Raw genomic sequence first — 24,689 nt, 5'->3', positions numbered from 1 at the left:
AGTAAATGCCAGCTGGTGCTACCAAGAGGCTTGTACTTTTACATGCGGTTTAATTAGAAGGCGTCGTGTGGCTACAAAGAGTCTGGAAACTGCTGAGGGAGGCGACAAGGAAGGAGAGCGAGAGTCCCCCGCACGGAGGAGAGGGGACAGATATTCAAAGTCAGGTACCCGGTCCAACAGGCCCACCCTCTTCATCCGGCAAATCTCACCCGTCGGTGCACAGCAACACCCACCCCCTGACGGAGAAATGGCAGAGCTGCGCCTCCCTGAAGATCCTGGGGGTGACGGTGGGAAGGAGCCAAGGAAAGGGAATTGCTGGAAGCCCCCGTGTTCTGGGGGGTGAGGACAGATGGAGGGGGGAGGCAGAGTGATGAGGGGTGGGAGATGCAGTGGGAGCAGCAAGAGAAGGGAGGAGGGAGAGAAGGTGGCAAGAGAAAAAGAGAGCATTATTAGTCAACAGCACAGGGCAAAGCGGGAGGAAAAACTTGAATGTTGGCCATGAACTTTTAAAGCTAGGGCGACTGTCCTGTTCACGTTTGTGTCTACCCACTGAGGGCATGAAGATGACCGGAAGGATGACCGTCCTTTGTGGGAATTCAATGCCAAGGAGATAAAAAATCTCTTTCCCTGGAGGTTAAATCTGTATCTGCTTTATTAGGTATCCCTTTTTGCCCTGGCTGCCAGGAAGCTCAAGGACTGACTCAATGCTCCTTCCTAGCTTGTTGCATTGGTCTCTCTGAGGAGGGCTTTTCCCCTGGGCTCCCAGGATGCTGGACACCCAACTCTGGGCTCAGGACAGCCGTAGTAGAGATTGATGCACGAGGGCCCCAGTTCCCTGTCCCTCCTGTGACCTGCAGCTCCTTGAATCTGGGCTGCTCTGACCTGCTTTGTTCAGGAGAGTTGTGGAGGAAGGAACACTGGACACAGCTTCCGCTTCTCTCTTGGAATCCCTGGAGAGCCAGGCTCATATGAGATGGGGTATGTGAGGGATCACGGTGGGGGTGGGGGTGGGGCATGATGTGTCCATAAAGGGGACACAGAGGGGCGCCTGGGTGGCGCAGTCGGTTGAGCGTCCGACTTCAGCCAGGTCACGATCTCGCGGTCCGTGAGTTCGAGCCCCGCGTCGGGCTCCGGGCTGACGGCTTGGAGCCTGGAGCCTGTTTCCGATTCTGTGTCTCCCTCTCTCTCTGCCCCTCCCCGTTCATGCTCTGTCTCTCTCTGTCCCAAAAATAAATAAAAAACGTTGAAAAAAAAAATTTTAAAGGGGACACAGATATTAAAGAAGTGTGTGTGTGGTGGGGGAGATTTTCTGAGGAGATGATTCTCATAGCAGAATCTGGTTCTGTTAGTGAACATCAAGCACTACTTTTCAATCCCTCTTGTACAAACCACAGAAGACACAAACCTCAAATTCCTCTGTCTAAAATCACCTCATAACATCAAGGCACCTCACACTCTTCTAGTTCTGTGAGTCCATTTGGGAACCATTCATCTTGCTTATTTTGTTCTCTTGTCTAATTGCGTGGGCTAGCAATTACAACTTTGCTTTTCATTTCAGTAAAAGGCGTCAGCAAACGGATAGACCCTGGACGCCTTGAATCAGGAGGAAAAAAACCAGGATGCTGATTGTGTCAGTTGTGAAAATCATGTCTCCTCTGAGGGGAAGTGGCAAACAAGGCTTGGAAAGGTATGGGGTCTCATACTTTTTCTGCCCGTGCCTCCCAGAAGGGTCATTCCAAAAAAGACTGATGACCAAATCTACAGGGGCCTTGTTGGAGCAGGAAAGCTTTGCAAAATCTACATCTCAGTCCATTGTCCTTCCCTGGGGCCCTGAAGGGAACTTTGTGAGAGTGCAGAGAGCAAAGCCTAAAAGGTGACTAATCTGTAAAACACCACCCTGCTGAGTTTCCTTCTTGTGATGAATTAATTTTCAGTCAAATCTGATTTTTTTTTTCCTTAGGGATCACAGGCCATCTACAATGAATGACTTTCTCTCTTCCTTTACAACATTCATACAGTTATTTCTTTTTCCAGTCTGATTGCATAGGCTAGTATTGCCAAAACCGTGTTTCAGAGCAGTGGCGACCACGGGCATCCTCGTCTGTTTCCAGTTAAGGAGGAGTGTTTTATCACTGAGCATGAGGCTGGCTTGTAGCAGTCAGCCAATCATTCAATCAACGAGTCACCGATTGGAAATGCTACTGTCAGACTGTCTGGCCTGCCTGCCTCACTTCTGCGTCTGAGCAGACAAGTCACGTTCAGAACTTAGCCTCTAGAACAAAGGTGTGCACCCTGTGGGCTGGGAAGAGGGATGCACCGAGCTCCAGGGACAGGGCCTGGGGAAATGACGGTCCTCACCATCTTTCCAGATCTCTGCCGTTAGCCGGTCTGTGCTCTGGTGAAGCAGGGCTGCGACGTTGTCGTTCAGAGGGTCCATGTTTTTCATCAGCCACTCATTGGCCTTGTAGTCGACCTGGACGAAGTCAGGCAGAGGAAGGTGGTGAGCCCGCAGGTTCACCAGCTCTCCCAGTTTCCCAAGGAACCTCCCAGAAACCCTGGACACCTCCAGCTCCACAGATGAGAGAGCGTCAGTGCCACCTAGTGTCTGTGCCCAGAACTGCACCCTCCACCTGCATGGCCCCTCTCCCTTCACTTCCCTTATCTGTTCTCTGTCCCACCTCCAGGACCTCGCCCGCCATCACTTCTTCCTCATCCATTCTATTCCAGCCACCCTGGCCCCCTCACGGCTCCTCAAACGTGCAAGTCCATTTCCACCTCGGCGTTTACCCCTGCCATTCCTGGTCACCGCGGATTGTCACACGGCGGGCGCCTTCTGAGTATTCAGGGCTTTGCTTTGAGGCTCTCAGAGTCCGAGTCTTGACCCACACAACTCCCCACACGTGTGCGCCCCCCAAAGACAGTGGCTCCCCTGAGGCCAGGATTCAGGTCTGACTCACAGCACAGGGCTGGGCACACCGGAGGTCTCAGACAACGTTTGGGAAAGGAAGTGGGTGCTAGACACAGAACGCATAGGTCTCCTGTCTCCCGGCCTCCCTATGCTGTTCCTTCCCCCCCCCCCCACAGCCCTTCCCAGCCTTCACCTATCCTTTGATGGCTGTTACTCCTCATTTATTTTTTAATGTTTTGCCCTTTTTTAGAGACAAAAAGAGCACGAGTGGGAGAGGGGCAGAAGGAGAGAGAGACAGACACAGAGACAGAGAGAGAGAATCTTAATGCTTATTCATTTTTGAGAGAAAGACAGACAGACAGAGCGTGAGTGGGGGAGAGGCAGAGAGAGAGAGGGAGACAGAGAATCCGAAGCAGGCTCCAGGCTCTGAGCTGTCAGCACAGAGCCCGACGCGGGGCTCGAACCCACGAACCGTGAGATCATGACCTGAACCAAAGTCTGACGCTTAACCGACTGACTGAGCCACCCAGGCTCCCCTTAAATTTTTTGCTTTTATTTTAGAGACAAAAGAACACAAGCAGGAGAGGGATAGAAGAAGAGGGAGAGAGGGGGAAAGAGAGAGAGAGAGAAGAGGGAGACAGAGAGGGAGACAGAGAGAGAGATAGAGACAGAGAGAGAGACAGAGAGAGAGAATCTTAAGCAGGCTCCACACTCAGCATGGAGCCAGACATGGGCCTTGATCTCATGACCCTGGGATCACAACCAGAGCCAAAATCAAGAGTCAGACGCTCAACTGACTGAGCCACCCAGGCACCCCTGGTTTCTCGTCATTTCGGCCAGGGATTGGCAAACTACGGCCCGCAGGCCAAATCCAGGCTGCTGCGTTTTTGTAAATAAGGTTTTGTTGGAATACAGCCTTCATTTATGCATCCATTTACGCATTACCCGTTGTGTCTTTCACACTACAATGGCAGAACCGAGCGGCTGTGGCAGAGACTGGCCCACAAAGCCAAAACTACTTACAGAAAATGTTTGTGGACCCTTGATTTCAATTTCCAATCACGCCTGCCTCTCTTCTGTGAAATCCCCCTGGCGTTCCTCGGCTGGGCTTTCACACCGCCCTACGCGGCCCCCACCAAACACCCCCCCCCCTCCGCCTTACCCCCTAACGGTCTGTACTTGTCTCTCGCCCAGAGCAGGAGCTGTGTGAGGACAGAGACCCTGTCCACCCTGGGGCCCCAGCTTTGCTCGGCACAGGGCTGAGCACAGAAGGCACACCTTTGCCGAATGACAGGATAAAATGCTGTCATTCTCCTCTCAGACCCACCCCTCCAAACCTATCGTAAATAGCCCCTCCTTGAGGAACCTTTTCTTTTTTCTTATGTTTGTTTTTGAGAGAGAGAGAGAGAGAGAGAGACAGAGACAGAGACAGAGTGAAAGAGGGGGAGGGGCAGAGAGAGAGGGAGACACAGAATCCAAAGCAGGCTCCAGGCTCTGAGCTGTCAGCACAGAGCCCAATGCGGGGCTCGAACTCACGGACCGCGAGATCATGACCTGAGCAGAAGTCGGACGCTTAACCAACGGAGCCACCCAGGCGCCCTGAGGAAGCTATTGCTGCCTACATCAGAGTCCTCAGTCCTCCTGGGGTTTTCCTGGCCCCTGCCAGGACATCAGGCAGTTCCTGCTCCCCCCTGCCCTCTCTCTCCCCGCTGCCCTCTCTCCCTCTTGCCCTCTCTCCCCCCTGCCCTCTCTGCCCACTCCCCTCTCCCCCCTGCCCTCCCCCCTCCCCCCGCGTTCTCCCCCCTGCCCTCTCCTGGGTCTGCAGCCTGGTGGTCCCCACTCCCGCCCACGAGCCTCACGGCTCGCCCCGCCTCCAACCTTGCCCGCATAGTGCAGGACACTGAAGTCGGCCTGGTCCCGCAGGTTCCTCGGCCGCTGGAACTTGGGGTGGCCTCCTTGCTCCTGCGCCACCTTCTCGACGAAGGACTTGTCCGTGGCCTTCGGGAACCAGCACTCTTCGTCCAGCAGGGCCAGGAGTCCAGGGGGGTTAGCCTAGGCATCCACAGGAGGGGAAGAGGACGTCAGATCCCCGAATGCTGGACACTTAGGCTGCTGCTAACTCGTAGCTCTTGTGAGGGGCACGGGGACGGGAGCCAAACGTGAGAACGGCTGTCGATCAGAGCCTGGGCGGAAGCGGGGCCCGAGGTGGCCTCGCCCTGCGAGTCCTTAACTGAGGGAGAGGCCTGAGGCCCAGCGGGGCAGGAGGCGGAGGGGGGCGGGCGGGGCGGGGGGTGTCTCCCGGCGGTGGACGCGGCGGCGGGCGGGCCCTGAGGCTCACCGGCCGCTCGATGAGGTCGATGCAGGGCTGCAGGTCGAGGCCGAAGTCCAGGAAGGTCCAGGGGATGCCCTCGCGCTGGTACTCCTCCTGCTCCAGCACGAACATCGTGTGGTTAAAGAGCTGCTGCAGCTTCTCGTTGGTGTAGTTGATGCACAGCTGCTCGAAGGAGTTCAGCTGCGGAGGATAAGGGACCAGTGAGAGAGGGGACAGGGCTGGGGGGGCAGGGCTGGGGGACAGGGCTGGGGACAGGGAAGGGGGGACAGGGATGGGGACAGGGATGGGAGGACAGAGATGGGGGACAGAGACGGAGGTACAAAGACAAGGAGGACAGGGATGGGGGGACAGGGATGGAAACAGGGATGGGGGGACAGGGATGGGGGGACAGGGATGGGGGACAGGGATGGGGACAGGGATGGGGACAGGGATGGGGGACAGGGATGGGGGACAGGGATGGGGGACAGGGATGGGGGACAGGGCTGGGGGACAGTGACGGGGGGACAGGGATGGGGGGACAGGAATGGGAGACAGGGATGGGGGACAGGGATGGGGGACAGGGATGGGGGACAGGGATGGGGACAGGGATGGGGGGACAGGGATGGGGACAGGGATGGGGACAGGGATGGGGGACAGGGATGGGGACAGGGATGGGAGACAGAGATGGGGGACAGGGATGGGGGACAGGGATGGGGGGACAGGGATGGGGACAGGGATGGGGACAGGGATGGGGACAGGGATGGGGGACAGGGATGGGAGACAGAGATGAGGGACAGGGATGGGAGACAGAGATGGGGGACAGGGATGGGGGATAGGAACGGGGGGACAGGGATGGGAACAGGGATGGGGGACAGGGGTGGGGGACAGGGATGGGGGGACAGGGATGGGGACAGGGATGGGGGGACAGGGATGGGGACAGGGATGGGGGACAGGGATGGGAGACAGAGATGGGGGACAGGGATGGGGGACAGGGATGGGGGACAGGGATGGGGGACAGGGATGGGGGGACAGTGATGGGGACAGGGATGGGGGGACAGGGATGGGAGACAGAGATGGGGGACAGGGATGGGGGATAGGAACGGGGGGACAGGGATGGGAACAGGGATGGGGGACAGGGATGGGGGACAGGGATGGGGGGACAGGAATGGGAGACAGGGATGGGGGACACGGATGGGGGACAGGGATGGGGGACACGGATGGGGGACAGGGATGGGAGACAGAGATGGGAGACAGAGATGGGGGACAGGGATGGGGGGACAGGGATGGGGGGACAGGGATGGGGGGACAGGGATGGGAACAGGGATGGGGGACAGGGATGGGGGGACAGGGATGGGGTACAGGGATGGGGGGACAGGGATGGGAGACAGAGATGGGGGACAGGGATGGGGGGGCAGGGCTGGGGGACAGGGAAGGGGGGACAGGGATGGGGACAGGGATGGGAGGACAGAGATGGGGGACAGGGATGGGGGATAGGGATGGGGGACAGAGACGGGGGTACAAAGACAAGGAGGACAAGGATGGGGGGACAGGGATGGGGGGACAGGGATGGGAACAGGGATGGGGGACAGGGATGAGGGGACAGAGACGGGGGTACAAAGTCAAGGAGGACAGGGATGGGGGGACAGGGATAGGGGACAGGGATGAGGGGATGGGGTGAGGGGACAGAGATGGGGGGTACAAAGACAAGGAGGACAGAGTTGGGGGGGAGGACAGAGATGGGGGGAGACAGAGACGGGGGGTGGGACAGAGATGGGGGGACAGAAATGGGAATACCGACAGAGGGGACAGAGACTGGGGGACAGAGATGAGGAGGGGGACAGAGATTGGTAAGGGAACAGAGATGGGGGACAGAGACATGGGGAGGACAAAGACGGGGTGGGCACAGAGAAAAGAGAAAGGGAGGAGACAGAGACAGGGAGGAGGAAAGAGACGGGGGGGGGGGGGGGGTTGGTCCAGGATTGGTGGACAGACACCCAGAGAGAGGGGGACAGGGACACAAAGAGAGGGGGACAGGGCCGGAGTGACGGAGCCCTCCGGCCCCAGCCTGGCCCCAGGTCCAGACCTGGAAGATCTCGAAGCCGGCGATGTCCAGGATGCCGAGGAAGGAGGCGCCCTGGCGGGGACTGCGGTCCAGGGCACGGTTGAGGCGCAAGACCAGCCAGCGGAAGAGGCGCTCATAGGTGGCCTTGGCCAGGGCCTCCAGCGCGAAGTCGGCCTGTGGGGCGGGGCACATGTGAGGGCCTGGTCCCCCTTCCACGGCCCCAGCACAAGCCCAGGGCCAGCAAGGAGACACTGACGCGGACGGGCCCCCTCGAGGCTCATCGAGAACAATGACGCTAATCGATGACACCGACCGGTACAGAGCCCTACGCTGCGCCAGGCACTGTGTACCGCTTGGGGGCGCGTGAGGTCATCAACCCGCCCCCCCAACGCCTGAACCAATTTCGACAGCACCGTGAGAGTTCAGAAGGTGGACTCTGGAGGCTGACAACCCGGGTTTGAATCCTGGCTCTGCCCCTTAGAAGCTGTGTGGCCTCAAGCATGTGAATAAACCTCTCTGTGCCTCAGTTTTTTCATCTGTAAAATGGTACTAACGACAGGACCTCAGCCGAGATGGAACCTGGGTCGGCGGGAGCTCCGATCTCTGGCCCTCATGTCCCTCTCTATGTCTTCACAATTGTACTTCATTCGAGTTCCCAGCCTGGGGACAGGCAGAGGCCTCTGCCCAAAAGCTGGATTCTGGAAACTTCTAACATGGGCCCGCTTCGCCCCACTCCCCATCCCCCCACCCCCATCGCTCGCCTGAACTCTGACAGCAACCTCCTCATGTCTCCCTGCTCCCACCCATGCCCCCTGGGTCCAATTCTCCATGCAGTAGACAAGGGGGTCTTCATAAAAGACGAACCAAATCAAGTCACTCCCTGGCCTAAACCCTCACTGGCCCGCTGCACTCTGAATAAAACTCACCTCCTTACTGTGGCCCCTAACACCCTGTGTGATCCGTCCCCTTCCAACCCCTCCGACTGCAGCTTCTGCCTCCCTGGCCCTGGCTATCTACCCTCACTGACCTCCTTCGTGTTCTCAATTCGCCAAGCCTGTTCCAGCCCCAGGGCCTTTACACATGCGGTTCCCTCTGCCTTGAGCCATCTCGGTCTCAACGCAAACATCATCTCTTCATAGAGGACTTCCCTGACCCCCCAAACCCCCTCCTTTATAGGAGGCCCCACCGTTTATGCATTTTTTTTTTTTTAATGATCTGTTTCCTACTTCAGCCTGAGTTCCACAAAGGCATGGTCTGCTTCCATTACTACTTTTATTCCCAGCACCAGAAGCAGAGATGGTAACAGAGCGAACACTCAGCAAAAGTTTGAGTGCAAGAAAAACCCGGCATAAGCGGCTGAAGGCTCCAGGACCCTGGCGCCCCGCCCCCCGGCGCCCCGCCCCCCGGCGCCCCGCCCCCCGGCGCCCCGCCCACCTGTTCCTTGGTCTGCGCTTTCTGCACATAGTCTCGGCCGACTTTGATGCGGGGGGTGAGCAGGGCGCGGGAGAAATCCGTCACCCCTAGTCCCAGGAGGCGGCACAGCTTCTGTGCGGCTGAGGGCGGGAGGGACAGGGGGTCTGATCAGCCTTAGGAAGCGGCAGCGGCCGCTGAGCACAGACAAGGGGCCCGGCCTCTCCCACCAGAGGTATCACACGCCCTAAAAGTGTGTATGTTCCTCTGGCCCAACGATTCTCTCTCTGGGACCCCGACATGGGATAAATAATCCCGGACGTGGGGCGCCTGGGTAGCTCAGTCGGTTAAGCAGCCGAAGCTTGATTTTGGTTCAGGTCATGATCTCTCAGTTCCTGAGTTCAAGCCCCGCATTGGGCTCTGTGCTGACAGATCAGAGCCTGGAGCCTGCTTCGGATTCTGTGTCTCCTCTCTCTCTCTCTCTTTCTCTCTCTGCCCCTCCCCTGCTCTCTCTCTCAAAAATAAATAAACATTAAAAAAATATTTTAAATAAATAAAAACAAAAAAAGGAAGAACACAGCCCAGAGAGGAATGCCCAAAAATGTTGCAGTGAATTACCGCTCAGGTGTATGACAGTGGGTAATTCCCCTGCTTTTATACTTTTCTGTGTTGCCTGATCCCGCCCCCCCCCCCATCCAGCTTGTATTATTTCATGATAATAAAGAAGCAGAACTATTTCCATTTTGATTTTAAAAAAAAGGAATATCGGTTATAATTCTGCTTCTGAAAAGCAAAAACTAAAGTATATATGCAAAGCACAGAGGCCAAGAGGAGATAAGCCCAATGCTAAGGGCAGTTTTGTCAGAGGGGCCAGGATGATGGGGGGGATCTCGGGCACACTGGTGTTGTTCAAAGCTTTGGCAGAGGTCACACCTTTTACAATGAGGAACAGAGTGGACGATGATATTTTGGTAAAGGATCAGCACAGCTTGGAGGCATGCCCTGCTGGGGAGCAGGGAGTAGGGGGGCTGCTCTGTCCGGGGGAACAGAGGGACACAAGGACCCCGCGTGGGCAGCGGGCCAGGTGGGGTTACCTGTGTTGTCAGGCATGGAGGCTTGATCGTTGTTTCGTTCTCTCTTCAGGACGATGTTGCCAAACTGGAGAACAGCCGAGACCATCCGCAGCATGGCTAAGGGGCAGAGAGGGTATTCGTGTGCGTGCACTCTGATGCGTGCTCTTAACTAGCCCCTTAGAAATCCAGGGCGCCTGGATTTTAATTTTAATGGGGAGCCTGGGTGGCTCAGTCCATTAAGCGTCTGACTCTTGATTTCGGCTCAGGTCACGATCTCGTGGTTCACGAGATCATGTCCCGAGTCGGGCTCTGCGCTGAGAACAAGGAGCCTGCTTGGGATTCTCTCTCTCCCTCTCTCTCTCTACCCCTCCCCTGCTCGCACGCATGTGCATTCCCTCTCACTCTTAAAATAAATAAACATTAAAAAAAAAAAGGAAATCCAGCTTTAAAACCCTATGTCAAAATTACACCACTATTCCTCAGCTTAAAATCCATTGGTGACACTGGGCAGCTCTTAAAACATATGAGCAGATAAATGATTTTTTTTTAATTTTTTTTAACGTTTATTTATTTTTTGAGACAGAGAGAGACAGAGCATGAATAGGGAAGGGGCAGAGAGAGAGGGAGACACAGAATGAGAAGCAGGCTCTAGGCTCTGAGCCATCAGCCCAGAGCCCGACGCGGGGCTCGAACTCACGGACGGCGAGATCGTGACCTGAGCTGAAGTCGGACCCTTAACCGACTGAGCCACCCAGGCGCCCCTCTTTTTTTCTTTTAATGTTTGTTTATTTTTGAGAGACAGAGCACGAGTGGGGTAGGAGCGGAGAGAGAGGGAGACACAGAATCTGAAGCAGGCTCCAGGCTCCAAGCTGTCAGCACAGAGCCTGAGGCCGAGCTCGAATTCACAGACCGCGAGATCATGACCTGAGCCAAAGTCTGATGCTTAACCAACTGAGCCACGCAGCAGCCCTTACATCACCTCATTTTATGCGTGTTTCTGTCCCAAAGATACCTCACCTATATAATGTTGCTTCCTTCACATCAAGCTCACGGCCAACACCTCTCTAATGGGAGCCGGAAGAAGGCTCATCTAATGTATGTGTTTTCTCTGTGAGAAACACTACAGCCCTCTTGCACGTGGGGATGCCAGCCCGCATTAAGCCCGACGCGTGGGGGGCACTTTAGACAGTGAAACCATCAACCAGCAAGGCGCAAAACCGTGAAACACGTGGCACTCAGTAGCCGGAGAAAAGGACACCGGTTTACGGTGGAGCCGAGACGAGGCGGCAGAGCACTGCGTCGCGGAACCCCAGCCCCGTGTGTGCGTGGGCAACTCCAACTTTCCACCCCTGTGTGAAAGACACAACGGTCACAGAAGCACCAGGAGTACTGGTTCGGGGGGGTTTGGCTAAATTTAGCGAGTAGGCGAAGTCGCAAATGCAGAACCCGCAAAAGAGGACGCACTGTCCCCCTCCTTGTCAGCACAGAGCTGCCAGAAATTTCGCTCATGGTGAGTGGGCAGTGCTGCCCCCTAGAGTACATCGCAGGAACTCCCAGGGGGTGGCGGGCATAAAGACCGAGGCCACGGGGCCACTTGCGGGGTGTGTCTGGATACCACAGGGCCCGGGCAGGTGGGGACCCGGGTGAAGACGCCCTTCTGTGGCACGAAGCACTGCCCACACCGCATGACTCCTAAGCGTCCCCGTGGACATTTTTGCCCATGACAGAATGGTTTGTAATGATCTGAGCAACCCGACCTGGTTTATGCATAAACACAAGTGTTTCGTGTTTGGTTTTGACACGCGGTAGGTTTTCCAGGAACGGAGCCACGATGAAATCCCAGGAGACGCTGTGGTCGGGTTTTGTTCAGCATTTTATCAAGATTTGGGAACCCTCTCATCTGCGACAGCAAAGCTGCACGCAGAAAACCCATGAACACGGGACTGACTGGACCTGTACCCGCCGCTTTTATGGCGACGCTACAGATCCGCGCAAGCGCCCAGCTTCCCCATCAACCACGCCTTCCAGAACGGTTTTCGCGATTTCCGGGCTCAAATGGATGTCGATTTCTTTCCACCCCCTCCATGCCAGGTCCTGTCCCAAACACTCCCAAATGAACTCACTTAACCTTCTTAACTCCGCGAGGCAGGTCCTCCAATAACATTTTACCTGTGAGTAAAAAAAAAACCCTTGGCACATGGGGAAACCAAGGCACAGTCAGGCGACCAACTTGAGCTCACCAGCAGCGGAGGGGAGACGCAAACTTGGGACAGTCTGACTCCAGGCTCCGCATCCGTTTCGTCTTTGCCGCCTTCTTCCAGCATAAAATTCGAATGGAAGCACGTACACGTGGCCCGCATACAGAAAAGCGCACAAATCATCCCCTTCCAGCTGCCCGAGCGTTTACGGAGTAGATGCGCCCGTGGAGCCGGCCTCTCAGAAGCCCCTTCCTGGCCACTCGCTGAACATGGGCAAACTTCACTGTCACGTGGTTAAGCAGAAGAACACAGACACGAAAGCACACGCACAGTATGCGTCTGTTTGTACCCAAATGCAGGAACAAGTAAAATAGCTCCATGCTGTTAGATGCCAGAATAATGATCACATTGGGGGTGGGGGGGTGTGGGGTGTCTGGTGACAGGGAGGGGCACGAGGGACCTTCCAGGTGCCAGTTATACACGCATTCGCTTGCAGAAAGCCCCCGGACTGGATGCTTAGGCTCCGGGCACTTTTTTTTTTTTTGGTGTCTCTGCTTCTACGCTGATTACTTAGAAAAAGAGGGTGGTGGAGGGGGAAGGGAGGAGCACCCTGCTGGGATACTCCTGCCAAAAACCCGTAACCTGAATCTAATCGCAAGGAAACACGCCAGAGTTGAGACAAAACAACTGGTCTGTAATCTTCAAAAGTCTCAAGGTCACCAACGATAAAGAAGGAATAGTTCCAGACCGACAGAGAGTGAAATGTGCTAGACACGTGTGATCCTGGGGAAATGTGTGTGGATGGGCGTGCCTGTGCGTGTGCGTGCACCTGTGTGTGTGTAACCTAAAAAATTTTTGAGGGGTGCCTGGCTGGCTCAGTTGGTGGAATGTGCGACTTTTTTTTTTTTTTTTAATGTTTATGTATTTACTTTGAGAGAGAGAGAGAGAGAGAGTGGGGAAGAGACAGAGAGAGGGGGAGAAAGAATCCCAAGCAGGCTCCATGCTGTCAGCACAGAGCTCAAAGAGGGGCTCGAACGCCCCAAACCATGAGATCATGATCTGAGCCAAAATCAAGAGTCAGATGCTTAACCGACTGAGCCACCCAGGAGCCACATCCGAATTCCTGGCATCTGTGAATGCTACCTTGTAGAGCACAATGGCCTTCACTGGTGTGATTAAATTAAAAATGTCAAAACGGGGACACGTCTGGGTGGCTCAGTCAGTTAAGTGTCCTGCTTTTGATTTCGGCTCAGGTCATGATCTCGCAGTTTGTGAGTTCAAGCCCCACGTCGGGTTCTTTGCTGACATCGTGAAGCCTGCTTGGGATTCTCTCTCTCTCCCTCTCTCTCTGGCCCTCCCTTGTTCACTCGCGCTCTCTTTCTCAAAATAAATAAATAAAATTTTTTAAAAAAGTCAAGACAGGAGATTTATTCTGGATTACCCAAGTAGACTCTCACTGTAGGTCCTTGTAAGAGGGAGGCGCCTGGGTGGCTCAGTTGGTTAAGCGTCCGACTCTTGATTTTGACTCAGGTCATGATTTCATGAGTTCGTGGGTTCAAGCCCCACATCGGGCTTTGAGCTGGGAGGAGCCTGCTTGGGATTCTGTCTCCCTCTCTCCTCTGCCCATCCTCCCTTCAAAATAAATAAACTTAAAAAAAAAAAAAAAAAGAGGGAGGCAGAGGGAGAAGACCACATGAGCAAAGGTTAGCGTGATGTGCTTTGAACCCGGGAAAGACAAGAAAACGGATGTTCCTGGTGACCCTTCAGAAGGAACCAGCCCTGCCCAGAGCTCGATTTTAGTCCCAGGAGACTGGCTTTGGACTTCCGGCCTCAGGCATTGTAAGAGAATAAGGGTGTGTTGATTTAAGCCACTGTTTATGGTCACTGGTGACTGGTCATGGGAAGCTGATACAGGGGGTCAGAGGTACCATGTTGTAAGGCACGTGCTGGAAGGCTGGTTAGTACAAGCATACCCTGCACGCCCGGGTTAGCCCCTGTCTTGAGACTATAGAGAGCCATCTCTAAGCCCATCAAGCAGAATATGTAGAACATGTTGTTCAGTGTTCCAGGTCAGGGGCTCAGGGGTGGCCAAGCCGGGGCGTCTCCTTTGTAACCGAGAGTGTCCAAATGGCAGGCTTTGATCTCCTCGGAGCCCTGGCTGTTTAAGACAGGAGAGTCTACAGAGAGTTACTACTATAAAATTTGTTGTTGTTGTTAACATCTATTTACTTTTGGGGGGGGGGGGGTGAGCGGGGGAGGGGCAGAGAGAGGGAGACACAGAATCCGAAGCAGGCGCCAGGCTCTGAACCGTCAGCCCAGAGCCCGACGTGGGGCTCGAACTCACAGACTGCGAGATCATGACCTGAGCTGAAGTCGGACGCCCAGCCGACTGAGCCAACTAGGCACCTCCAGAGAGTTACTACCATAAAAGCTGTATGTGGGGCACCTGGGTGATTTAGTCGGTTAAGCCTCGGGCTTTTGATTTCGGCTCAGGTCATGATTTCATGGTTGGCGAGTTCGAGCCCTGACTTCAGGCTCTGCCTGAAGAGTGTGGACTCTGCTTGGGATTCTCTCTCTCTCTCTCTCTCTCTCTCTCTCTCTCAAAATAAATGAATAAACATTTAAAAAAAGGATTTGGTCTCTGGAAATAAACACCTTGCGGCACAGGAATCTACGTGCACTAGAAACTGCTGAATTGTGCATTTCACAATGATGAATTTCACGGTTACATGAATTCTCTCTCAAAGAAAACCAAAGGCAGACGTTGACTGCACTTGAGGTGAACACTGACTAATGAAAGAACTGTCAAATCCATACGCTGTGTATCTGAAACTAATGTAACATCCATTAAGAATAAAAATGAGTTAACAAAACAGGTTTTGGTATAGTGTGCAGGGCACAACAGGGTGTGCAACAAATACTGATTTTTCTCCATCTCCACTGAGATCATAATCCCTATGGAAAGTACCTGTTCCTTCCTCATCTCCTGAGCGTGCGCTCTGCATACAGTTAGTGCTCTATAAATGCTTTCACGGATGAACTTAAGCTTGCCTGTTTCCAGGGAGGAATTCCTTCCGTGGTCCACACTACTTCTGGGATTCAATCTAACCTCTTATCAGGGTTTTTGGCACCCTGTCCCTGACCCTCACAGCTCCTCCGGCCCCAGGGTCCCCTCGCTTACTCCAAGCAGCCACCCAGCCCCCTTTCGGTTCCTCCAACACTCTTCCTTGCCGCCAGGGCTTTGCCTCAGACCCTCCCATCTATGCCTGGTTAACTCCTGCCAGGTCATCAGTGCTCAGCCGAGGGCCGTCTCCTCCAGAGGCTGCCCTGACCCTCCCCCGACCGTGATGGAACCCTGTGACATGTGGTCCCTGCTCCATGCACCTTCTATTGGTCACCCTTCCCCCCTCCACGGGCTCAACTCTAATCCGTTTGTGTAAACGGACGCTTCTAGGTCTGAGCATTCCACGGGTCAGGGGCTCGTTCTTTCTTGGCCACTGTGAGTTTCGCCCAGTGCCTACAGACGACTGGCCCACAAACCCCTTCGCCGTTGGAAGACTCACTCTATTAATGAATAAATGGCAAAAAGTTAACTAGTGGGGGATACATTACTAGATGTGGGAGTTTGCAGTGTGGCCTTGGACAAGCTGGGTGACCTCGTGGGCCTCAGTTTCCCAAGCTGGGCAGTGAGAGGAGCTGGGTTCAGAGATCTCTGGTTCTGCCCGCCTGGGGTCAGGGGGCACTGGGCAGTCGGGGGACAGCCCAGAGCCCTGGCAGTTCTGGGAGTCTCCCCTGGGGACAGCGGCGCACCTCCCAGAAGATAAATAAACCAGGACACCTCCCTTATGGACCCACAATAGCATCATCACCTAAAAACTGAATGATCGTTCATTCCTTAACATCAGCCCGGACCCAGCCCGGACTTGAGTCCCCCGCAGTGGCCTTTAAAATGGCCTCTGACAGTTGACTTAGGAACTTGCACCGGGGCCAAGCGCCCGGGTGAATCTGACACCCGAGAAGTTGTCAGTTAGCTCTTGCCGGTGACCTCGGACCAGCCGATGGCAAGGAAGCCCAGGCCAGCGGGGGCAGGGGCGTGGGGCCGGTGACGCCCAGTCCTGCTCACAGGAGCCAGGACCCAAGTGCCAGGTTCTCTGCTCAACCACTGGAAGTGTCATTCATGGTGCCTGCCTGGACTGGTCCCCAGTGCTCTCCGCCCCAGGCTTCCCACTGGCGACCACCTTCCCAGAGATGGTCCGGAAAGCTTCCCAGAGGTGCCCACCCGCCTCCCTAAAACCAGATCACCGGCTGGCTGTGGGGTCCGACCCAGGTCCCACCACCTCCTCATCCACTGGGGTGAGTCCCAGGGAAGACACCCCAACTCCCTGGAACTCGGTCACCTCTTCTGTCAGAAGGAGTCTAGACAAAGGTGACTGGCTGACTCCACTCCTTGTCAATAAAACGCTAAAGAAAACGACGACGAGACCCCATCCGACTGCCACACCAGCGAAAGCCCAAAAGCTTACAACGGCGGTTGCTGGCACGCACCCAGGGACACAGCACTCTGGGGACACCGTGGGTGGAGATGGAAACTAGCGCCACCTTCTGGGCGGCGATGAAGTGGATTCTCCACAATTGAAAAAACACTAGGGGCGCCTGGGTGGCTCAGTCGGTTAAGCGTCCGACTTTGACTCAGGTCACGATCTCGCGGTCCGTGAGTTCGAGCCCCGCGTTGGGCTCTGGGCTGACGGCTCAGAGCCTGGAGCCTGCTTCCGATTCTGTGTCTCCCTCTCTCTCTGCCCCTCCCCTGTTCATGCTCTGTCTCTCTCTGTCTCAAAAATAAATAAACGTTAAAAAAAATTTTTTTTTAAAAAGAATCCTAGTCCATTTAAACAACGAAACCTCATGCAGCCCCTCCCCAACACACAACTGAAGTCTACCTATACATACAAAACCAGAATTATTGCTAAAATATACTGTCTGCTGGGAAAAGTGAGGCACAAAGCACATTAGCAGAGGAGAGATGAGCTGAGTCCTTAACCGCAATGCCACCCCCGGTGTGCCAGGTGCCTTTCACCTGTTCGTTGCTGTATCTGGGATGGTCCTGGGCAGAAGGTCAAGGAGATGCGGTCCCCCTGCGGCAGCAACTACAGAGGAACTTTTAAATGCAGCAGTGGAGCATTTAAACTGGCTGGGGGGCTCAGCCAGTTAAGCGCCTGACTCTTCACCTCGGCTCAGGTCATGATCTCACGGTTCGTGGGATCGAGCCCCAGATTGGGCTCTGCGCACTGACCGCCAGGAGCCTGCTTGGGATTTTCTCTCTCTTTCTCCCTCCACCCCCCCGCCCACTCTCTCTAAATAAATAAATATATAAACTTTAAAAAATGCAGTAGAGAAATATCTTAACATTTTTGTCCCTAGTACGGCTGAACATCAGCCCCGGGGCTAGGAAATGCCTCCTTTTATAGAAAAGTAACATGTGTCTTTTCGTAGATGTCTAAAATATTTCTAGAAGGGGATGCAGGAAGCTGAACAGTGGGAGGGAACCTAGGGCTCAGGGCACCTCAGGAGACGTGGGTTTCCTCGCCGCGACCTTTGGCACATTCAGATTATGTCACCACGTGCCTACGGCACTTCAAAAATTTTTTGTTTTTCAGAATTGCAAAAATTGGGGGCACCTCGGTGGCACAGTCAGTTAAGCGTCCGACTCTTGATTCCAGCTCTGGGCATGATCTCACGGTTCGGGAGTTCGAGCCCCACGTCAGGCTCTGTACTGATAGTGTGGAAGCTGCTTGGGATTCTCTCTCTCTTCCTCTCTCTCCCTCTCTCCAAATAAATAAATACATTTTTTAAAAGTTAAAAAAAATAAAAATAAAAAATAAAGGAAAAGAATTGCCCATACCCAGGGCACAGCAGGGCGGCTGCTCCCAGGGTTACTTGAGGCAAGTGTGTCAGAGGCCAGGCCCCCCTGTGGCCGCTGTCTGAATTTGTTTGCCAGCTGCCCGGACGACTCTCAGGCAGGCGGAGGAAGTTACACAACCAAGGTTGGGAAATCCAGCAGGGAAGGTCTGAGACCCTGTGTCAATACGCCCCAGGAGGCCGGCCAGTTTGCAGCCTGGGTAGACAGGCAAGCTGGCGCTGGGTTTCCAGCCCTCCCAGCTGGCCCTGGAGCCAACAATAGCTCCCTGGGCCTCCCGCAGTGCTGGAGGCCAGAGGAGAAAGGGACGCGGCCCCTCCACTCAACCCTAGACCTCAAAGTTCACGCGAACAATGAAAAGTCAGGCAGTCGCGGAAGGACTGAGGTCCACCTATAGGCACTTATGGGCTGAATCGTGCCTGTTCCCCTACAAACAGATATGCTGACGTCCTAACCCCCAGGACCTCTCAGAATGTGACCTTATACGGGTACTGACTCAAGCGGATATAATTAAAGTCCAGATGAGATGGCAGTGGAGCAGGGTGGCCCCTGATCCAACACGACAGGTGTCTTTATAAACGGGGGAATCTGAACACACAGATGTGCACATGGGCAGAAGCCACGTGATGATGAAGGCAGAGATCGGGTGATGCTCCTATGTGCCAAGGAACACCGAAGACTGCCAGGAAACCACCAGAATCTGGGAGGGAGGCAGTGAACAAACAGATCCTCCCAGGACCAGGCCTGCTGGCCTCCAGAACCAGGAGACCAGCGGCTTCCGCTGTTTAAGGCGCTCGGGTTGTGCTTTGTCACAACAGCCCTAGCAAACAAATACAGTACCTCGGGGTGCCTGGGTGGCTCAGTCGGTCGAGCGGTCGAGCGTCTGACTCTGGATTTCACCTCAGGTCATGATCTCACGGCTCATGAGATCGAGCCCCGCATGGGGCTCTGCGCTTGAGAGCGCAGAGCCTGCTTGGGATTCTCTCTGCCCCTTCCCTGCTCATTCGCTCTCTCTCTCTCTCCCCAAACAAATAAACATTAAAAAAAAAAAAAGAAAAGAAAAGAAAAAGAAATTGGCCGCCCCAGCAGCTCAGGCGGGTCTGTGGTTTTGCCGTAGCTTGCTTGTCCCCAGTTACGGTTCTCTGCTGTTCCCAAATCAATCCATTTTGTTAGCAACTGAGCCAAGAGTTCTATTTTTGGGGTTAACACCCTGGGAACACCGGTCCTCACTCTCTCAGCTCCTCGGGCCTTTGCTCAGAGGCCACCGTCGCTGTGTCCCCTTCCCGATCCCTTCCTTAAAGCTACACCTCCTCCCTCCTCCAGCCTCTGCCCCCCCGCCCCCGGTTCTTTTTCCCAACCCGGGACTGACTGCCCAGGTTCCTCGCCTGCCCATGCGGCGCCCCAGCCCCACCTGCAGCCGGGGTTTGGGGCTCACTCACAGGTGATTTCCTCCGGGGTGAATCCCAGGACCCTCAGCGACTCCAGAGTCTCGTGAAAGAGTTCCCGCTCCTGGCCGGGAGGGGACGACGACCCGTTGGTCAGGAAGCGGTAGTGGGAGCAAGGCTCCAGGAGGAGGTCAGCTGCAGGGTGTCATGAGTGGAGGCCCAAGGTCAGGGGCGAGCCGCGGAGTCAGACTCACGTCCCGATGGCCACGATGGCCACCCCCGGGGCAAGCGTCGCTTCCCCACCGGGGACCTCAGTCTCCTCCTGTCCAATGAGTGAGGACCCTTCCCTCACGGTGGAGTGCACGCTTAGCACACATCAGACCCTTTCGTCTTCCCTCCTTCCGGAGAGACTGTCCAGTCCCGTAACTGCCCAGGGCAGGCAGGGGCTGCAGAAGCAATGAGGCCGCGGGGGCCTGAGTTAGCGGAAGCCGTGGGACAGTGGGGTTGGCAGCAGATGGCACGTGGGTCCTGGAGCCTGACAGAGGGGGGCCGGGAGGCAGCCAAGGCTACGGGCGAAGGAGCCAGCCTGAGAAGGAGCCTCGGGACAGTGGGGACCACAGTAAATGGGAGCCCCGGACTTTCTTCAGCCAGAGCGCGGGAGGAGCAAAGAGGAGACAGGGGGGAGCTCAGGCAGGAGGCGGCGTAGAGGGGACCCGTATCCACCGCCCAGCAGGAGCCTGACCTCAAGCAGGTGCCTGGCAAATTCTAGCGCCTCCCGTTTCCTCCTCCGGGGGCCCAGGGAAGCCAGACGCCCACCCGGGGCTCCCTCCCACGCCCCGTGAGCCCCTGCACTGACCCTTGAGCTGCTCTCCCGCGCCTCCCAGCAGCTGGTAGAAGATGTGGAAGCTGCACTCGTCCTTGGCTTGGCGGATGGCCCTCGACTTCTCCAGCAGGTCTGGGCGGCCAGGAGTCAAGTGCCACAGGGAAAGGGTGGTGACGGGCGGGGAGGCGAGCCCACACGGTGCCCTCGACCCACGCCGCTCCCCAGTGCTCTCCTGTGAAACCGTGGAGCTGTTCACAGCCCAGGCCAGCGTCCTTGCCACTAACTGGAAGAATGGCCTCAGACCCGTCACTCAAGCACCGTGCCTTAGTTTCCTCATCTGTGCAACAGGCTGGACGCAACACGCAGGAATGAGCCGCTGCGAGGGCAGGTGCGTTATCGTGCGTCAAACACCCAGAGCGGTGCCTGGCATGTAGTTAACCGCGACCAAGAATCTCTCTGTCCATTGTTTCCCTGCCAGCCTCAGTTTCCCCGTACAGATACGGAGGGCCATCGGCGCCTCCCTTCCAGGAAAGTCACATGGCACGTTCACACACTAAAAATTGGCAGGCCGCCCTAAAGTAAAATCAAACACCTGATAACGTGTTTGCCCCTCTGCGCCTCACGCTCATGGACCGCGAAGCACCTATTTCGAGGGACAGCAGTCACATAAGACCTACCCTGGGGAGCCCTGACCAAGGTCAGCTGCAAACCATTGACCAAAAGCCCTGGGTCGCTAACCTGCTCAGGTAAGAAGAAGATGACCCAGGGAAGGGATCCCCCAAGGCAGGGTAGGGTTGGGGGAGCACGCACCCCAAGCCTCGGTTTCCTTTTCTGTTAAATGGGATGATAGCCATATCTGGCTGGTATGGGTACAGAGAGAGGACCTGGGATCTCATAGGGTGAGCTCTCAGAGGAGAAACCCTCAAGAAATTTTGGTCGTGCTCGGGGCACCTGGGTGGCTCGGTCGGTTAAGCATCCAACTCTTGGGTTTTGGCTCAGGTCATGATCTCATCGTTTCACGGGTTCGAGCCCCACATTGGGCTCTGTGCTGATGGCGTGGAGCCTGCTTGGGACTCTCTCTCTCTCCCTCTCTCTCTCTGCCCCTCCCCGACTTGCACTGTCTCTGTCTCTCTCAAAAGAAGTAAATAAACTTAAAAAAAAATTCTGGTCATGGTGACGCTAGGGCTGAGGGATCAGGTTGAGCCTGAGACCCACCTGATTGCTGATTGGCCTGGGGGTGGCACCCCCCCCACCTCACCCTCCATGAACATCAGCCCACAGGCTGGTCATTGGCCCCAAGGCAGAGGCAGCCATGCACTAGAGATCTGCCCAGAGGGGGCAGCTGGAACTAGAAGGGGAGTGTGGACAAAGAAAGTCTGTATCTGGAGGTGGGCAGAGAAGACAAATGTCCTTCTCCCCCCCCCACCCCCCACCAGGAACCACGGGGTCAGAGGAGGTACAAGATGGCGGGATGGATGGGGCAGGAAGAGCCGGGCACTCTAAGAACCTGCGTAAGCAGGAGCCTCGATGCTGAGGAGCAGTGGGCTGCAGGTGCCGGTAGCTCCAGGGGACCCGAGGCCAAAAGCCCCAGGAAGCTGCCAGTAACTCCCATAAGGACATTGCTAATTTGTTCCCATCATTAACTCCTAACGATGGCAGCTCGTTCTGGAATGCTTACCATGTGGTGGATGCCATGCTACTAATTTGACCCCCATTGTCCTACAACCCTTCGAGGGCAGGTTCTGTGATCCTTCCCTGTGCACACAGGGGGAAACTGAGGCACAGAGCGGTCAGATAACATACCATAGGTCCCACGGCTCAAAGTGGCAGAGCCAGAATGTGAACCCAGGTCGTTGTGATTTCTTTGCCCCTCCTCTTAAATGCTGCACTCCTGGAGCTCCTCTGTTTGATCGACACCTCACATGCGTTGTCGCACCTTGTGCATCGTGTGTGCCTCCAGGGGGAGGAGACTCTGCCCTGGTCCCCCCCACACTTGCCCCAAGCACCTTCTCCCTTTGCTGGCTGTGCCCTGTGTCCTCTCTCTGCGGTAAAGCCGCGGCCAACCCACCGCCCCTGCCCTCCTCCCTCCACGGGGAGGTGCTGCACCGACGCCTACCCAAGGTTCCTTTCTCTTTCACAGAGGGGGAAACTGAGGCACCGTTTCTGAGCAGCGAGGAGCCAGGCTTCCCAGTGTGTGTGAACACCTGTTTCCTGCAAGCAGGGAGACCCCAAGGGCCACCCTCCCCGGCCGCCAGGTGCCCCTCGGGGGCTAACGAGAGGATACAGGTCTCGATGTTGGCGCCCACGATGTACCCGGCCACGTCAAAGTTGATGCGGATGAATTTGCCCTGGGAAGGAAGGGGTTGGGAGTTAGCTGAGGGTCCTCCTGCCCCCCCTGAGGACCTGAACAGCACCCCTAACCCACACTCACCCCTCCCAGAACTAGGGCGGCATCTCAACTTTCTTTCTCCCTCCTCCTGAACCCCATCCCAATCATGAGGTCCCAACCAGGGGGTCCCTGGGGAAGCTAAGGTCCAGGCCCCTTTGACTGCTTTCCTCAGGCCCCAGCCCCCTCCTCCCTCAACCCAGGAATCCAGGCCCCCAGCCCCCTCCTCCCTCACACCCAGGAGTCCTGCCCCAGCCCCTCCTCCCTCAGACCCTGGAGTCCTGACCCCCAGCCCCTCCTCCCTCAGACCTTGGAGTCCAGGCCCTCAGCCCCTCCTCCCTCAGACCCAGGAGTTCAGACTCCCAGCCCCTCCTCCCTCAGACCAGGAGTCCAAGCCCCCAGCCCCTCCTCCCTCAGACCCAGGAGTCCTGGCCCCCAGCCCCTCCCCCAGACCCAGGGGTCTAGGCCCTCAGCCCCCTCCTCCCTCAGACCCAGGAGCCCAGGCCCCCAGCCCCTCCTCCCTCAGACCCAGGAGTTCAAACCCCAGCCCCTCTTCCTCAGACTCAGGGGTCCCGGCCGCCACCCCCTCCTCCCTCAGACCCAGCAGTCCAGTCCCTGGTCCCTCCTTCCTTGGCCCCTCCTCCCTCAGACCCAGCAGTCCAGTCCCTGGCTCCTCCCTCAGACCTAGGAGTCTAGTTCCCGGCACCCTCCTCCCTCAGCCAGTCCACACCATCTTCCTTTCCCCTTTACCACCCCCTACACTCCTACCTCCCATCTCACTGACCCTGCAGCCAACCTGCGGCCTCCCTTCCCCCCACCCCCCGCCCCAGGCACTCACAAATCGAGAAGAGTTGTCATTCTTCACTGTCTTGGCATTGCCGAAGGCCTCTAGGACGGGGTTGGCCTGAAGAAGCTGGCGCTCCAGCTCACCCTGCGGGCGTGGGAGACAGCAGGTCAGTGAGGACCGCCCGGGGTAGGGGGGCTGGCCCAGCTGTGGGGGGGGGGGGGGGGTCTGTGCTGCAACTGGCTGGGGCCTGCTTTCCCGATTGTTAAGGGAACAGGGAGAAACTCCAAGATACAAGGAGAAGTGGAAACATCACAAAACATAACGAAAGCCAGCTGTAGATCACAACGTGATCCCTTGAGAGGGACGCCTGAGGGGCTCAGTCGGTTAAGCGTCTGACTTTGGCTCAGGTCATGACCTCGAAGTTCCGGAGTTCGAGCCCCGCATCGGGCTCTGGGCTGACAGCTCGGAGCCTGAACCCTGCTTCGGATTCTCTGTCTCCCTCTCTCTCTGCCCCTGCCCTACTCGTGCTCTGTGTCTCTGTCTCTCAAAAATAAATAAACATTAAAAATAAAAATAAAAAAAAACCTAGGGGCGCCCGGTTGGTTCGGTCGGATAAGCATCCGACTCTCGGTTTCAGCCCCGGTCATGGTCTTATGGTTTTCATGAGTTCGAGCCCCGCATCAGGCTGTGTGCTAACAGCAAGGAGCCTGCTTGGGATGCTCTCTCTTCCTCTCTCTCTGCCCGTCCCGCACTCACTCTCTCTCTCTCTCTCAAAATAAATAAATAAGAATTTTTGGGGGCGCCTGGGTGGCTCAGTCGGTTGGGCGTCCGACTTCAGCTCAGGTCACGATCTCACGGTCCGTGAGTTCGAGCCCCGCGTCGGGCTCTGGGCTGACAGCTCGGAGCCCGGAGCCTGCTTCCGATTCTGTGTCTCCCTCTCTCTCTGCCCCTCCCCCGTTCATGCTCTGTCTCTCTCTCTCTCAAAAATAAATAAACGTTAAAAAAAATTTTTTTTTAAATAAATAAATAAATAAGAATTTTTTTAAAAAAGAAAAAAAGATCTGTACTGTCAATATGACGTGCTTCAAAGTCTGGCACCTAGTAGGCATTCAAGAGGCGGTAGGTCTCTTCGACCATTCAGGTCTGACTCTGAACATTAGAAAGAATTTTGACATCAACAAGCTGCGTGGGCCATGGTAGGGCCATACCACACCGTAGCATGGAACCCGGTGTGTGCCCCACGACAGCAGTGGGAGCCCCGCACGTACACAGTGGGGCTGCATTAAGTGACGGCGCACGGCCGGGCACGCCCACAGAAACAGGAGCACGGCTCCCCGGTGGCCGGCATGCCCTGGACCTGTCTGCCGGGAGGACGTGGGCGGGGCGGACCCGGGGGACGGGACACGAGGGCAGGACTTGAGGCGACTCCCGG

At 56.0% G+C, this 24,689-nt stretch overlaps 1 protein-coding gene across 1 annotated transcript in view; it reads right to left on the bottom strand.

The window, feature by feature from the left end:
- The window catches only part of MYH14 (myosin heavy chain 14), a 103,297-nt gene that overhangs the window by 49,849 nt on the left and 28,759 nt on the right, over nucleotides 1–24,689 (bottom strand). The window contains 10 exon segments of the mRNA XM_053905659.1: nucleotides 2,359–2,473; nucleotides 4,787–4,960; nucleotides 5,247–5,420; nucleotides 7,303–7,455; nucleotides 8,716–8,834; nucleotides 9,786–9,881; nucleotides 19,316–19,456; nucleotides 20,118–20,216; nucleotides 22,369–22,432; nucleotides 23,309–23,401. Of these exon segments, the coding sequence (XP_053761634.1) occupies nucleotides 2,359–2,473; nucleotides 4,787–4,960; nucleotides 5,247–5,420; nucleotides 7,303–7,455; nucleotides 8,716–8,834; nucleotides 9,786–9,881; nucleotides 19,316–19,456; nucleotides 20,118–20,216; nucleotides 22,369–22,432; nucleotides 23,309–23,401 (1,228 nt within the window).

The sequence above is a fragment of the Panthera pardus genome, unplaced genomic scaffold (assembly GCF_024362965.1).
Source record: "Panthera pardus isolate Hobbes unplaced genomic scaffold, ASM2436296v1 HiC_scaffold_18, whole genome shotgun sequence".
In the NCBI taxonomy this organism is placed as follows: domain Eukaryota; kingdom Metazoa; phylum Chordata; class Mammalia; order Carnivora; family Felidae; genus Panthera; species Panthera pardus.
The sequence above is the reverse complement of the archived record's forward strand: the minus strand, read 5'-3'. Positions and strand labels throughout refer to the sequence as shown.